At 31.3% G+C, this 12,347-nt stretch overlaps 1 protein-coding gene across 9 annotated transcripts in view; it reads right to left on the bottom strand.

Annotated features, from left to right (window-relative positions):
* Window positions 1-1,474: 1,474 nt before the first annotated feature.
* Window positions 1,475-12,347, bottom strand: part of LOC138309799 (transcription factor GATA-4-like) — an 80,270-nt gene continuing 69,397 nt past the window's right edge. For 5 of the 9 annotated variants that reach the window (XM_069251012.1, XM_069251010.1, XM_069251008.1 and 2 more), the window contains exons 3-7: window positions 10,886-11,058; window positions 10,455-10,565; window positions 7,036-7,161; window positions 6,520-6,622; window positions 1,475-4,468 (exon numbers count right to left, since the gene is read on the bottom strand). In XM_069251012.1, the coding sequence (XP_069107113.1) occupies window positions 4,104-4,468; window positions 6,520-6,622; window positions 7,036-7,161; window positions 10,455-10,565; window positions 10,886-11,058 (878 nt within the window). In that variant the 3' untranslated portion in view covers window positions 1,475-4,103. Of the gene's footprint in view, window positions 4,469-6,519; window positions 6,623-7,035; window positions 7,162-10,454; window positions 10,566-10,885; window positions 11,059-11,109; window positions 11,169-12,347 lie in introns of all 9 variants that reach the window. The other 4 variants (XM_069251013.1, XM_069251014.1, XM_069251015.1 and 1 more) reach the window with 3 other exon arrangements.

Here is a 12,347-nt window from a genome sequence, read left to right as displayed (position 1 = left end):
AAGCACAAAAAACTTATGAATCATGGTAATCTATTTATCTAGCAGATAATTTTGTTGGTCTTGTTGTTGCATGAACAGATTGTGATATAATACTGTAGCAAAGTTAAATAAAGAATTAAGGATATACTATTTATATTGATAATGAAATAGAAATATACACTGTATTTAGCTCTGAAATTATTTTACTCAAAATTTGAGCTTATTGAATTGTGCATTATCCCTAACGACCGCATGGTTAAAAATTCTCTGGCCATAAACCTCAGGGTAACAAATTCGAAACCCGTATACAAGATGTCACATACTGATCCACGTAGGTCGGTGGTTTTTCGCTGAGCATTTCGTCATTCATCTATCCCCTAAACCTTTCACAGTCTGAGAATAGGCTCTTGATAAAGAGATGGTGATGATTTTGTCCGAGTTCTCGAGTTTCCTTTACTTACTTCGGAATATGTCACGTCCTTCAACAGTTATAAACCCTTTTTGTTATAAGACAAAAATGTCTGAATCTGGACTACAAATTTATGCTGTATCTGGCATCGATATTGTTAGATAATCTGAAAAAAAGTCAAACAATCTTTAGAAGAAGCCAGCTTACTTGATGGCATATTCAAATGATCGATATCAACGAAATTCCTCGAATTAATCAGGGTATTCGGGTTACATATGTTCGATTTAACACTTCTTTCAGAATTTTTTTTTATCTTAGATGAATGCATGTTTGATTTGTAAGTGTTTCAACGAGTATGCCGTTCTCTTTAATACGCGATGAATTGTTTCATCATTATGTTTTTTTTCTTAAGCATGTCATGACAGTTTAAAGATTGATTCTGATTTTGCACCAAATTTTTGTTCTCTGCAAATGTAATTTTATTGTAACTTTGTTTGGTTTTATAAGTAACTTGCAATATAAGTGATTAATTATTAAACAGTCTTTTTATTTCAATAGAGTTCCTATAAGAGATAAATATTTTGTTAACTTATACTTAACAAATTATCAAAAAAGCTCATATTTTTGAAACCCATAACCATACACATAACAGAATAGTAAACAGTTCTGACAGGAATGTCAAAATGACGCAAAAATAGGGAAAATCATTTCTTTAAGTATCAAGAAATTTATCGAATAGGGTATATTTTTAATAACCCTAGGTTATAACTTTTTTTCTGATATTTATATATTATTATCTGCTTAATGAAATTTATTGAAGTGAGATTTCTTTGTCAATGCTAATATATAATTATATCTTCGTATATGTACTTTCTTTCTAACTCATTCATGTTTGAGTACAATACATTATACGTAGCTGCTTCGAAGCCTGTTAAACGATGGTTATGGAAAACAACACTAAGTAAATGTTTTGGAATAAAAATAAATCAGCAAATTATTGGTATCGTCCAAATAAGTCTTCTCTGGAACATCTACGTTAGAAGCCCATTGAAAAATCTCTTAGTTAATAACAAAGTCAATACTATATTTTTTTTAAATTTTTATTTTCATGATTTATTTTAATATATTCATGGTTTAATTTACATATTCATGAATATCTATATCAAAACATATACATTTCATGAAATGAAATCAGGACTCATATCAGATATACAAGGCAGATTCTTCATACGACTTTCTCGTGTATGGCACATAATACTGGAGTTTTCAAATACATTAAAAGTCCATTAAGTAACTGGAAAATATACAAAACAGACTATCCCGAACTGGCAAGAGATTATAAGTTCTAATAATAACTTGTAATATTAGGTTTTGTTATAACCATTTTTGGCAAACTTAATGCCATATGTAAAATATATTGATAAGGCATACCTTTTCTTTTTTATACATTGCAACAGAACGCTATGGTGTTACAAATGTATATATTTGTCCGTACCATTTTCCCAACATTATACAATTAATGACTTGCATGATGTTTCAATAAGCTGACTCAGCTCTTTTGAAGATACTTAAAAGAGTCGTTAATTAAAGTTCATATTGAATAATACAAAACAACTATGTTCATTTTCATAAACTATAATTTCACACATAGATACTACTATGGCACTAATACTCAGTTATAAAAATAAATATCATACACACTCTCATACTTTTACATAGATAATCTTATATACTTTACCCATAAATAATTGTGTGATAATAAGGACTCGTTGTAAACATATAAGGCACAAGAAAATCTGATGGAGGACCTGGTCCCAGGACCATGAAATACTCTAACTTAGACTTAAGTTTATGCTTAGCCTATAGAAAAAAATCACATTACGTTTTGTAAAGTCATCTGTAATTGGCTAAGTCTAAACCTAAGATGATCTTGGGGCCTGATCCGTAATGCATAATATATGTATATATATGAACAACAATTCATAATTACAACCATTTTAGTTCTTAAATGAAGTCAGCATTATGACAGATACTCTTAAAACAATAACATACAAAAATACCGTAAATAACTGAAGATCGGAAATATTTCTGCATATCATTTAGGTGTTTAATTTTGTCGAAATCTAAATTTAGTCTTCGGTCAGAAATAAATAAAGTTTATTCATATAGTCAACCTTTACTCTTTTTTTTAAACTAAATTAAATTAAACTGGTTACGAGAACTTCAGAGATATCAAGATAATCCCGAGACCGTTGAACAAATACAGAGAATTCAACCACCTGAAGTAAAATGAAAACCTAAATATCTCTGTTCTTAGGGTCATTCCGTGGTTGCTATGGGAAGTCTTCACGGGATGTTAAGACACATGTGTACTAAGGAAATATTCCTAGAAAGTAAGGAATAATATATACTCCGACATTGGATTTTTTAGGTACATTGCGATTAAGTAAATAGCCCAAGGTGACCATCGATAAATTTTCATATATCTTTAACAGGTTCATGTAAGATTTTTCAGAGATATGTCTCTATAAATCAGAAATAAAACATTTTAATATAATAAGAGTTATAGTTATCTTTAGTATTCAAATTTACCCTAATTGTACTTGATTTTGTAATATATGAACTCAATAGATTTTGTATGTGAAACAAAAGATACCACGAAGAGAAATTTTGATTTTATCGACAGTTTCTAAAAACGATTCTTAGCATAAATTAGCAAGCCTAATTCGTAAATTAGGTTATTTAATCAGTATGTTACAGAAAAACTGATATAACGATCATGAAAATAGTATCATTGTGTCAATATAGTAATTAAAAATATTATATTATGTTAATATATTAATCAATATTATTATATGATTACGTGAATTAGATAACAGAAAGTGGCATGATATGTTTCTGAAATGTTGAGTAACAAACAAATGTGTTAACCTACGTTTACAAATATTTCAATCTTGCATCATGATCATTGGCATATATTATATAAACCGTTGTATATAGTAAAATCACAGGGCCAAACTCTACGCCATAACAAGTTATATTTACACACATTTATGATAAAAGCCTATCTACAAACATATTACTGTTCTTGTAATGATCAATAGATCATTATAAGTAATGTATTTCATCATCAAATTTACAAAACAAATCTTTTCCTACATTTACTCTTTTAACACTGGTCCTACACAACCAAGCAATTTGTCTAATTTGACAATTATTTTCAACGTAAAATAACAAAATAAAACAATCGCTTACATTTAATGTTATTCATGAAAACAAAGAACTGAACACAAACTATGATGAGTCGTAGTTTCGTAATTTCCTGAGGTAGAGCTGTGGTTAATACTGAAGCCCAAGTTTAGTATGGAAGGTTTGATGAGCAAAAATGTTAATACCATTTGATTACGCGTTTTCATGATAACTTGATTTAAATCTGACAAAGTGGTGATGTGTTTCTTCAAGAGTATATATGACAATTCGGTGAGTATGCATCTTCAGAAATGTAAAATTATACGAATAAAATATTCGAGATATTGTTATATTGGACGTTCCAATCAATCTACAAATCAATAAATTTTATAAGTTTGATAATGTCTACCCCTTACATAACTCAAACCAGCACTCATTTCTCTCGTCATTGAAATATGTTTCCATTGTCCATTCATCTTTTTTTCATATCGCGTCTTTGTCTATCGAAACTATAAATGATGATTAATCAATTAGCACCGACGGCCACTGTATTTAAACTGGAATTGTCTGAATGTGGAATGCCACCAACGGACACGTGACCACTGTGTCCATGAAGGTCGGACTCTATCTTGACCGGAACTGCCTTCGGTGGTGAAGGAGAGGAATAATGCGTAACTGCGGCTAAATTTACGGGACTAGATAGGGATGAATGTTCTGAACCAACAGCTGTCAATGGCGTTACACCGGAAGTAGGTCCGAGGAGTGCAGTGACGTTTGTCCCATTCATGGAAGGGGTACCATTTCCGGTTCCGGTGTGGTGTCCACCCTGTCCAGACGACACGTTGTTGTTATTGTTGTTGTTGTTATTGGGTGAGTGGGCAGGTTTTATATCTGCAATGACAAAAAAAATCATCAATATGAATCCGGATAAAAAAGGCTTAGCTAGGTGTTATGTGTATCTAAATAATAAATAAAACGCATTTATTCCTTTCAATTTGAAAAAAATATAGATCTAGGTTGATGTCGTATCTTATCGTATTTTTTAAATTTCCTTATTTTAGTTGTAAGAACTTGAGCTCAGAATGTTCATCCTATAAAATCAAAATTAAATATAGTTGACAGGAATTTTAAATGAAAATTTGGTACCAATTCTAATAAACAAAATTAGATTATGCCATTATTTTTTGATAACGCCACATGTTGTCCTTATCGCAGAAATATTTACATAGTCTGAGCGTTGATTTTAATTGGCCGCACGTAATATGCTGAATTAAGGCACTTATCTAACAAGTTCAGCATTGTTCCCGATTGCTCTCGTGTGGCTAGGAGAGCTGAAAGCTAGCGTTTGTTTTCGGATATTTCACTTACAGATATATGTCAGAATGTCAAATATATTTAACTGACCTCAATTACACTTCGTAAAACTAACGTGTAAAAATGTTGATAATTTCTGTCATTAATCGTACTGATTTTCCAGACTGGGTCATTTCGATATGTTTTTATATACGTTAGTTTGCGAATATTTTGGTCAGATGATTTAAAACCAGTTATATCTCTTCCTATTTCTCTTTCTGTTTTAATTCAGTATGTTAATTAATGTATTTTATGATAAAACTAAAACTTCAGAAAAGATCTATTAGTCATGTCCAATATGAACTCATGATTAGCACTAACGTATGTGTATAAGGTTCGAGTGGGATATTTATATAATATAAAACATGGATATTTTTGATAGTTTTAATTTTAATTCGATACTTTATATACTAATTACAAGTTTATTTTAAACGATGCGTGTGGTATCTACATGGATACATTCATTATGTAAGAAATTGATCATAGTCAGATTAATGTCACAGCCAGATAGATTAATAAAATATTGACCTATTTCTGATACGGCCTCTATTGTATGTTAATAAATAAGACAAACAAATATCATTCCTTATGCACTTTGCTACATTATTCTTTTAAACAAAAAGGGATATTTAGTTGTTTAACTCGTTTCATGTATCCAAATAATTCTCAGTTTGTGTATGTAGATATCAATTTAGATTTCTATATAAATATAATGGAATCTGACCTAGATTTTATACTATTCTATACAAAACATTCCAATCCTACAACATTAGTCACGTGACTTGAGGTCAGCTGGACGTTTGACCTTTGCGGCCTATCATTGTTTGATCAGCTGAAGCCTACAAACAGTACATTAGCTAGAAGCACACCCCGTTGTATGATACAGAGAACACCAATAGTAAACGCTTTAAGTCACCCAGCATGAGTGCGAACAGGACACATCTTTAGTTCTTGCGTATCCCGGCATGCAGCCGAAACCTAACGAGCCAATTTATGGTATAGAAGGATGTCGTGAAAACGGAAGTGGGTAATTTCAAAGTCTGAAACTATGTCTGAAAGCAGTTTATGCCTTATCGACCCTTATCATAATATTGTTTCTCTCGAAATCTAATCTATCTGATTGGAATCTCTGAGAGATATGCTGGGTGTATACCACAGCTGTACAAATGGTTACTACGTTTGTCCATACCAAATAACCTGCACAAATACTCAAGAAGAATGTACCGAAAAACATGATATCATTATATCCGAAAACGCAACTGAAAAATATTTTTACACATATATTCTAATAACAAAGATGGAAATCTGTATATATCTTCATTTTTAATTTGTCTTTCTGTCTTTCATTTTTCATTTGGACATGTATTTGTATTTCATTTTCATTTACTAATATTATTATTATATTCACCTCACAAATTAAGAAATATATTTTTTCAACGAATTGGATCTATATTATGAAATTGATAACATTACCTTTAAGACTAAGACAGAATCGAAAACAGCACCCACCAATACGTGAGCTAAACGTTAACGTTGTTTGTATCCACATGAACATTATCAGAAGAAAAATATTTAGAATGAAAACTTACCATTTTGCTCTGACTTTGGCGCAGATTTATTCTTTGACAGACTCTTTGGTTTTCTTTTTCTCGTCTGAATTCCATCTTTTTTCATCGCTAGAGGTCGATTCACCTGAAACAAACAAAGCACACTGGTTAACTGAATGTAGTCCGCATTTACATATATGTTCATATCTCAAGATTTTTTTTTTTTTAATATAACATCACTTTCTTTCGTAATTGTTTCTTATTATGTTTAATATTAAAAACCAAAAGCAAAACATGAATTATTCTTCTTGAAGGATAAGTGAATAATGAACATTTTATTTTCTCATTTACATGTCCCCATAATGATATAATGTCGAGTCAATCATTGATGTTACACACGTATAGCTGGTGGGAAAAGACTTGCATTTTGTCTTGATTAAATTATTGAAAACCATAAGTTTTTATGAATAAAAATGTAAAATTCATTCAATGGTATGGACAAACATGTATGATGATTGTTTCGATCTTGTGTTTTATAAATTATCCGTCACTACTTACCCCGTGTAGTTTGTAGTAAAGTCCGCATGCGTTACATACGGGCTCTCCTTCGTTGTTTCGTCGCCATAACGTTGTAGTTGTAGTATGACAATTTGCGCATGACAATCCAACGCGGCGTGATGCGGACTATTAAAATAAAGATTAAAATGTTTAGTAACATTTATTTGTTTCAAAACAAAAAAAAATATAAACAAATATCTAAGTATGAAATATCTTAACAAATGCATTATACGGACAGGTAAAATTTTGAAAATTTTGATTTCATAGGTGAAAAAACACAAACATTATGTAACCTTAATATGTATAAATAAAACTACCTGTAATTTATATTTTTACTTTTTGAAGAAATTTTAATTTTCTAGTATACAGCATCAACGGTTTTATTTTGATTAGTTGCTATTCATTCGATTCCGATTTTTTTATTTGGAATTCTTTTGTTGATTTCGTTGGCGAAAAACAAACATTATGTAACCTTATTACAACGTATGTATTGATAGATAAGCTGTTTTTTAGAATTATGGTCTTAACTATGTTGAAGGATTTAATTTTGAGAACACAACAACTTTTTATTTGAATTCATCCGTATTAGTTCCATTTCGAGTTTGACTTCATAGTTCTGTTGGATTTCTTTGTTGGCTTTGTTACGTGTCGGTATTTGCACCTTGTAAACTATGCAGCTTATCGACCAAATATCTAACTTTACAATTTATATACGATTAAACAATCGACAAGAATTTTCATAAGATGTTTCATTATATCGATAAGAATTTTTAATTTCGCTTGAATAATAGAATCAAAATCTTAATTAGAATTGACTAAAATATATCGCTGTTCGCTGCATTTCATCAACCGAAATACAGATAATCTTGCAAAAACACAAATCCGTGTCACGTGACCAGAATTATCTGAGATCTCTTTCGAATCCACTTCAGATTTATCGCTTAATCACAAGGACCACCTCCGAAACCTTCCGGTACTTGTTCTGGTATATAAGTCGATGTTATCTGACTTATCTTTCTCGAGTGACGTCGTTATATTAAGATATTTGTAAATGGTGTAAACTAAAAAAATACCGACGCTTGAATTGGAGATCCGGTTTTTACTCCAGCTGCTTAGAAAAGTAATAGTTATAAGAACAGATAAGATGTACACAGTATTAACCTAGCCGAAAAGCGTTGACTACATCGTTCATAGAAAAGTCGGTACGTTAAGTAGCACTATTTACCAAACCTAATGCATTTTCGTCATAAATATTGTTATCTGATCAGCCAAATTGCGATTCAATTTTCTTTTCCAGTGCTTCGTGTATATAAAATGTAGATTTTAACTTTGTTAAAAAAATATTTCAATTATACTTTTACGTAATACGAATTTTAAACACAGTGTGTATGTATTTGTACAAATTGTAAAATGTCGCTTTTACCCTTCAACGATAAGCATCTTTAGTTAGTGCCATGATGGAAATCTGTATATCAAATTGCAAATTTTGACATTACGAAAATTCAAGTTCTCACCCCCGTCATTACAAAATAGCGTTAGTATATAGAGATATAATTACCGATAAAAACATCTATTTAACTCGAACAATGAGTGTTTTCATAAAATGGAGACATTTTCTCATAATTTCTATGTTGTTATCGTAATAATTAATCTTTAAATAAATGCCAACGCACTTTATGTCTTCGAGTTTTTACTTCATTTTTCAAGAGCATAGACGACATGCTACGTTTAGGCATGCGCAGTTCAGTATGAACGGCCTTATGTCAATACCTCGTATGCAGTAATAACTTCTGGCATGCGAAATATTGTTTAAACATGAATTTTTCTCAGCCACCCCCGAAGTTTGTGAACCCAGTCGAGTCGTTATAAGCGTATGTTAACTAGAGTCACACGGTAAAATAACCGATATCCATTTCTGAAGTAATAGATTTCCATAATTTCATTTCTTGTGGTGCACGAGATTTGTGCTGAATCTGAATTTAGACCTATTTAGAAATTGTGAATGTTGATAAAACTATAATATTTTTATATATTGCGATTAGAAGTCAATATATTGAAAGAGATGGCCATCTTTCGTACGTTGGCTTTTTGGGATTATCATAATACTTAAAGATTACATAATAGTATTATTTTACTTTATTTATCTATTTATGTTTATTTATTTACCCATTTAAAATCTATATTATGTATAAAGACCTTTACTGCGTTTGATCGTGTATCCTAATCTATATCATGACAGACGACCGAAATAAAATTTAAAAATCATTGAGATATCTTGAAATGTCCATCTGACATTTTATGACTAAACCGTGACTAAGACAGCTATTTAGTTATTGAAAAGCTTTCATTGTCTTCTCGGTCCATCCTTATTCGTAACGTTCTTCAACAGAACGACACGGCGAAGTCGACGAACAAATATAAATGGTACTCAACAAAGATGTTCATCATCTAGTACGCCATCAGCCGCAACCCTCCACGCACGTTCAACGAGACCAATCAGAAAGAAGATGACAGATGGATTAAGAGGAATGATGACAGCGTTTGTGAGGTACCATACGGGGGAACGTTCTCAAGTGTTTTTTTTAATCTATCATTTAACATTAGTATAACGTCTGTTATAATTTTGTTTAATTTTTGTTATTTCATTTAAATCGTGGTGTTCTTTTTCCAAACAGATAAAATTGTTTGATAAAGAGAATATTTTGATTTTATAGCTTAAAGAAATCTCCTGCGTGAGGCCAAACAATGTGGATATGTTTTGCATACACGCCTACATATACATGTCTGTGTTTGTTTATTTTGAAAGGATACAAACTTCTATAAATACGTTTACATAATGTTTGATAAATATTTACACCAGTCATATGTAATCAATCATTTTAAGTTTTTTGACCCGTCATCGTCAACATCAGATATTGTCATTATATTCGTTCGCACTTCATTAGAAATAACATCTCTAGACTGAATCAAGAGTTGTATAAACAGAAAAGAACATCTGGTGTTAGATAAGTATTGTTAAGTTTAAACAGTCTGAGATATAAAGAAATAAATTTCTTTTGAAGTTCTATTGTTCATCACTCTAAGTTAATGATATATTGAGAAACATGCTAATTGACGACAATGCAAAAACAAAGAAGGATATAGATTGTTTACGACTTTTCTTTAAGAATATATATTAAGAGACATGCAAACTGGTGACAAAACAAAAAAAGACAGATAGAAGGAAAACAGATAGAAAGTAAAATGATTAAATAAACAAACAAAAGGAAAGATGAAACGGATAAAGAATATAATAATGATATAAAATTAGCAAAAGAAATAAGAAAAAAAGAAATTGCAGAAACAAAAACATTAATGCATTGTAAATGAACGTTAAGGGAAATAAGGAAAACGTGATAATTAAAATAAACAAAACGTACTCTAGATTTTCCTATTGCTTTCGGCCCCGTTGTCCATGCCCCAAAGGCCTGGAGTGATGGATCCGGGGTTTGGTACTGGGGGCCTGAGGGGTACGGCTCGCCAAATTCACCCTAAAATATAGGCAAAATTTAAATATTAAAATTTTGTGACTTTTAAAACAATTTTGACATAAAAACGAACAAATTGGTCCTAATAAGTCGCGGTTTGCTAATCAGTCCCTCTCCACTGCTATTCTAACAACGAAGTCCCAAATTCAAAAACATATTCCAACATAAGAAATATGTCGATACAAGAATTTGCTTCCGATTTGAGTTCCCTATTTTTGTTCAGTCCAAATATCTATATGCAAACATGTTTTTGTTTTTGTGAAAACGTACAAACATGTTACAAAGAAAGCAGATTTGAAATGTTTGAAAGTTGACAAACTAACCAATCGCCTCTGAGGTTTAATGAGGGGACGGTTTATTCCATTCATCTTGTGATACAATCCACATGCGTTACATAAATAGTGGCCGGTCCCGTCCCGTCGCCATAACGGTGTAGATATTGCTCCGCAGTTGACACATTCCCGCCCTTCCAAATCCGCAAAATAGTCCTGGTTATCTGAGAGGGACAAGAGAAAATATAATTGTATAAATTTTAATGTATACTTACATAAGATAATGTAGAATATTCTGGCGCGTACATCATTCCTGGCAGCGATTTCGTAGGATCTATATATAGAAACAACAGTTTGTCACAAAAGGTCAAGCGCATGCAAAATTAGAGAAAAAAATCAAGGTTTAAATTCAGGTTTGTATGCATTAAAGATGCTCCACCGCCGACAAAGCATAAAGGATATTGATTTTTAAACAATAATTGGTGTTTATTCGTGTCAGTGTATATGTATGTCTAATTAACACAAAATAATATGTATTTGTTTTGTTTTTAGTAGATGTGCAATCAGTACTTCATTCCATTAGTGCCATGGAGGTTTTTTCTGGACGCAGATAATTATTTATAATATTTTTTATCTTGAAGTAAAAGAAGAAGCTCAAAGTGGTCAATTGTGGTAATGGTGTAAAATAAGTTACTTAAGTAAAATACTAATTCTGCTTCTGCTTTTTGATAGCAAAAATACCATTCGTCAGCGGTGTAGTATCTTCAATAGAAAAGAATAGCTAAACTTGTCAAGTTGTCCTCAATGTACATTTGTATGAAGTTATGTTCTGTCTTTGAAAGAAGTTAAGCTCGAGAAAATCTCATTTCGCGACACGTGCTGTACCAATGCACCGATAAAGTTAAGAAAGAACATTTTATTGTAGACAGGCAGGAGAATAAAAAAGCATACATGCAAAACTGGAGTTCTTCGTTTTATGACAAAAAAGGGCGGAATGTTTGCCTTCTGATAAAATTAGTCTATGGTCATATAAAGACTTAGAATTTTTCTAATTTTCCTTTAAAATAGTAACAATAAAACCACAATATCGATAGCATTTCTTAAACAAATCATGCAAAAATCTGGTAAGAAATATCACAAAACATAAAGACAACAAAAAAACCCACGAAAATGACATAAAGACGGAAATATAGCAAGACACATTATTGCCACGACAACATAAACATTCTGATCGTCCTGGTATAAAACGTATGATGATATTTATGACCCGCTTACAAGAAATATTCCAAATTGTACAATTTCATCAAAAATATATTTTGCCTCTTTAAGCACGTCATTATATATTCATCTGCCATACTCGTGGATTGTTCCAGTTAGTTTAGTTCAAAATATGATGATATTCAAACATATCAAGATACATATATACATGTATATCTATATATGCACGCTTGATATTTTCCAACCACACCTCATATGATTAGAAACAGCCTTAAGTTCAAAACTGTCTTCGTTT

The sequence above is a fragment of the Argopecten irradians genome, chromosome 15 (assembly GCF_041381155.1).
Source record: "Argopecten irradians isolate NY chromosome 15, Ai_NY, whole genome shotgun sequence".
Lineage (NCBI taxonomy): Eukaryota > Metazoa > Mollusca > Bivalvia > Pectinida > Pectinidae > Argopecten > Argopecten irradians.
The sequence above is the reverse complement of the archived record's forward strand: the minus strand, read 5'-3'. Positions and strand labels throughout refer to the sequence as shown.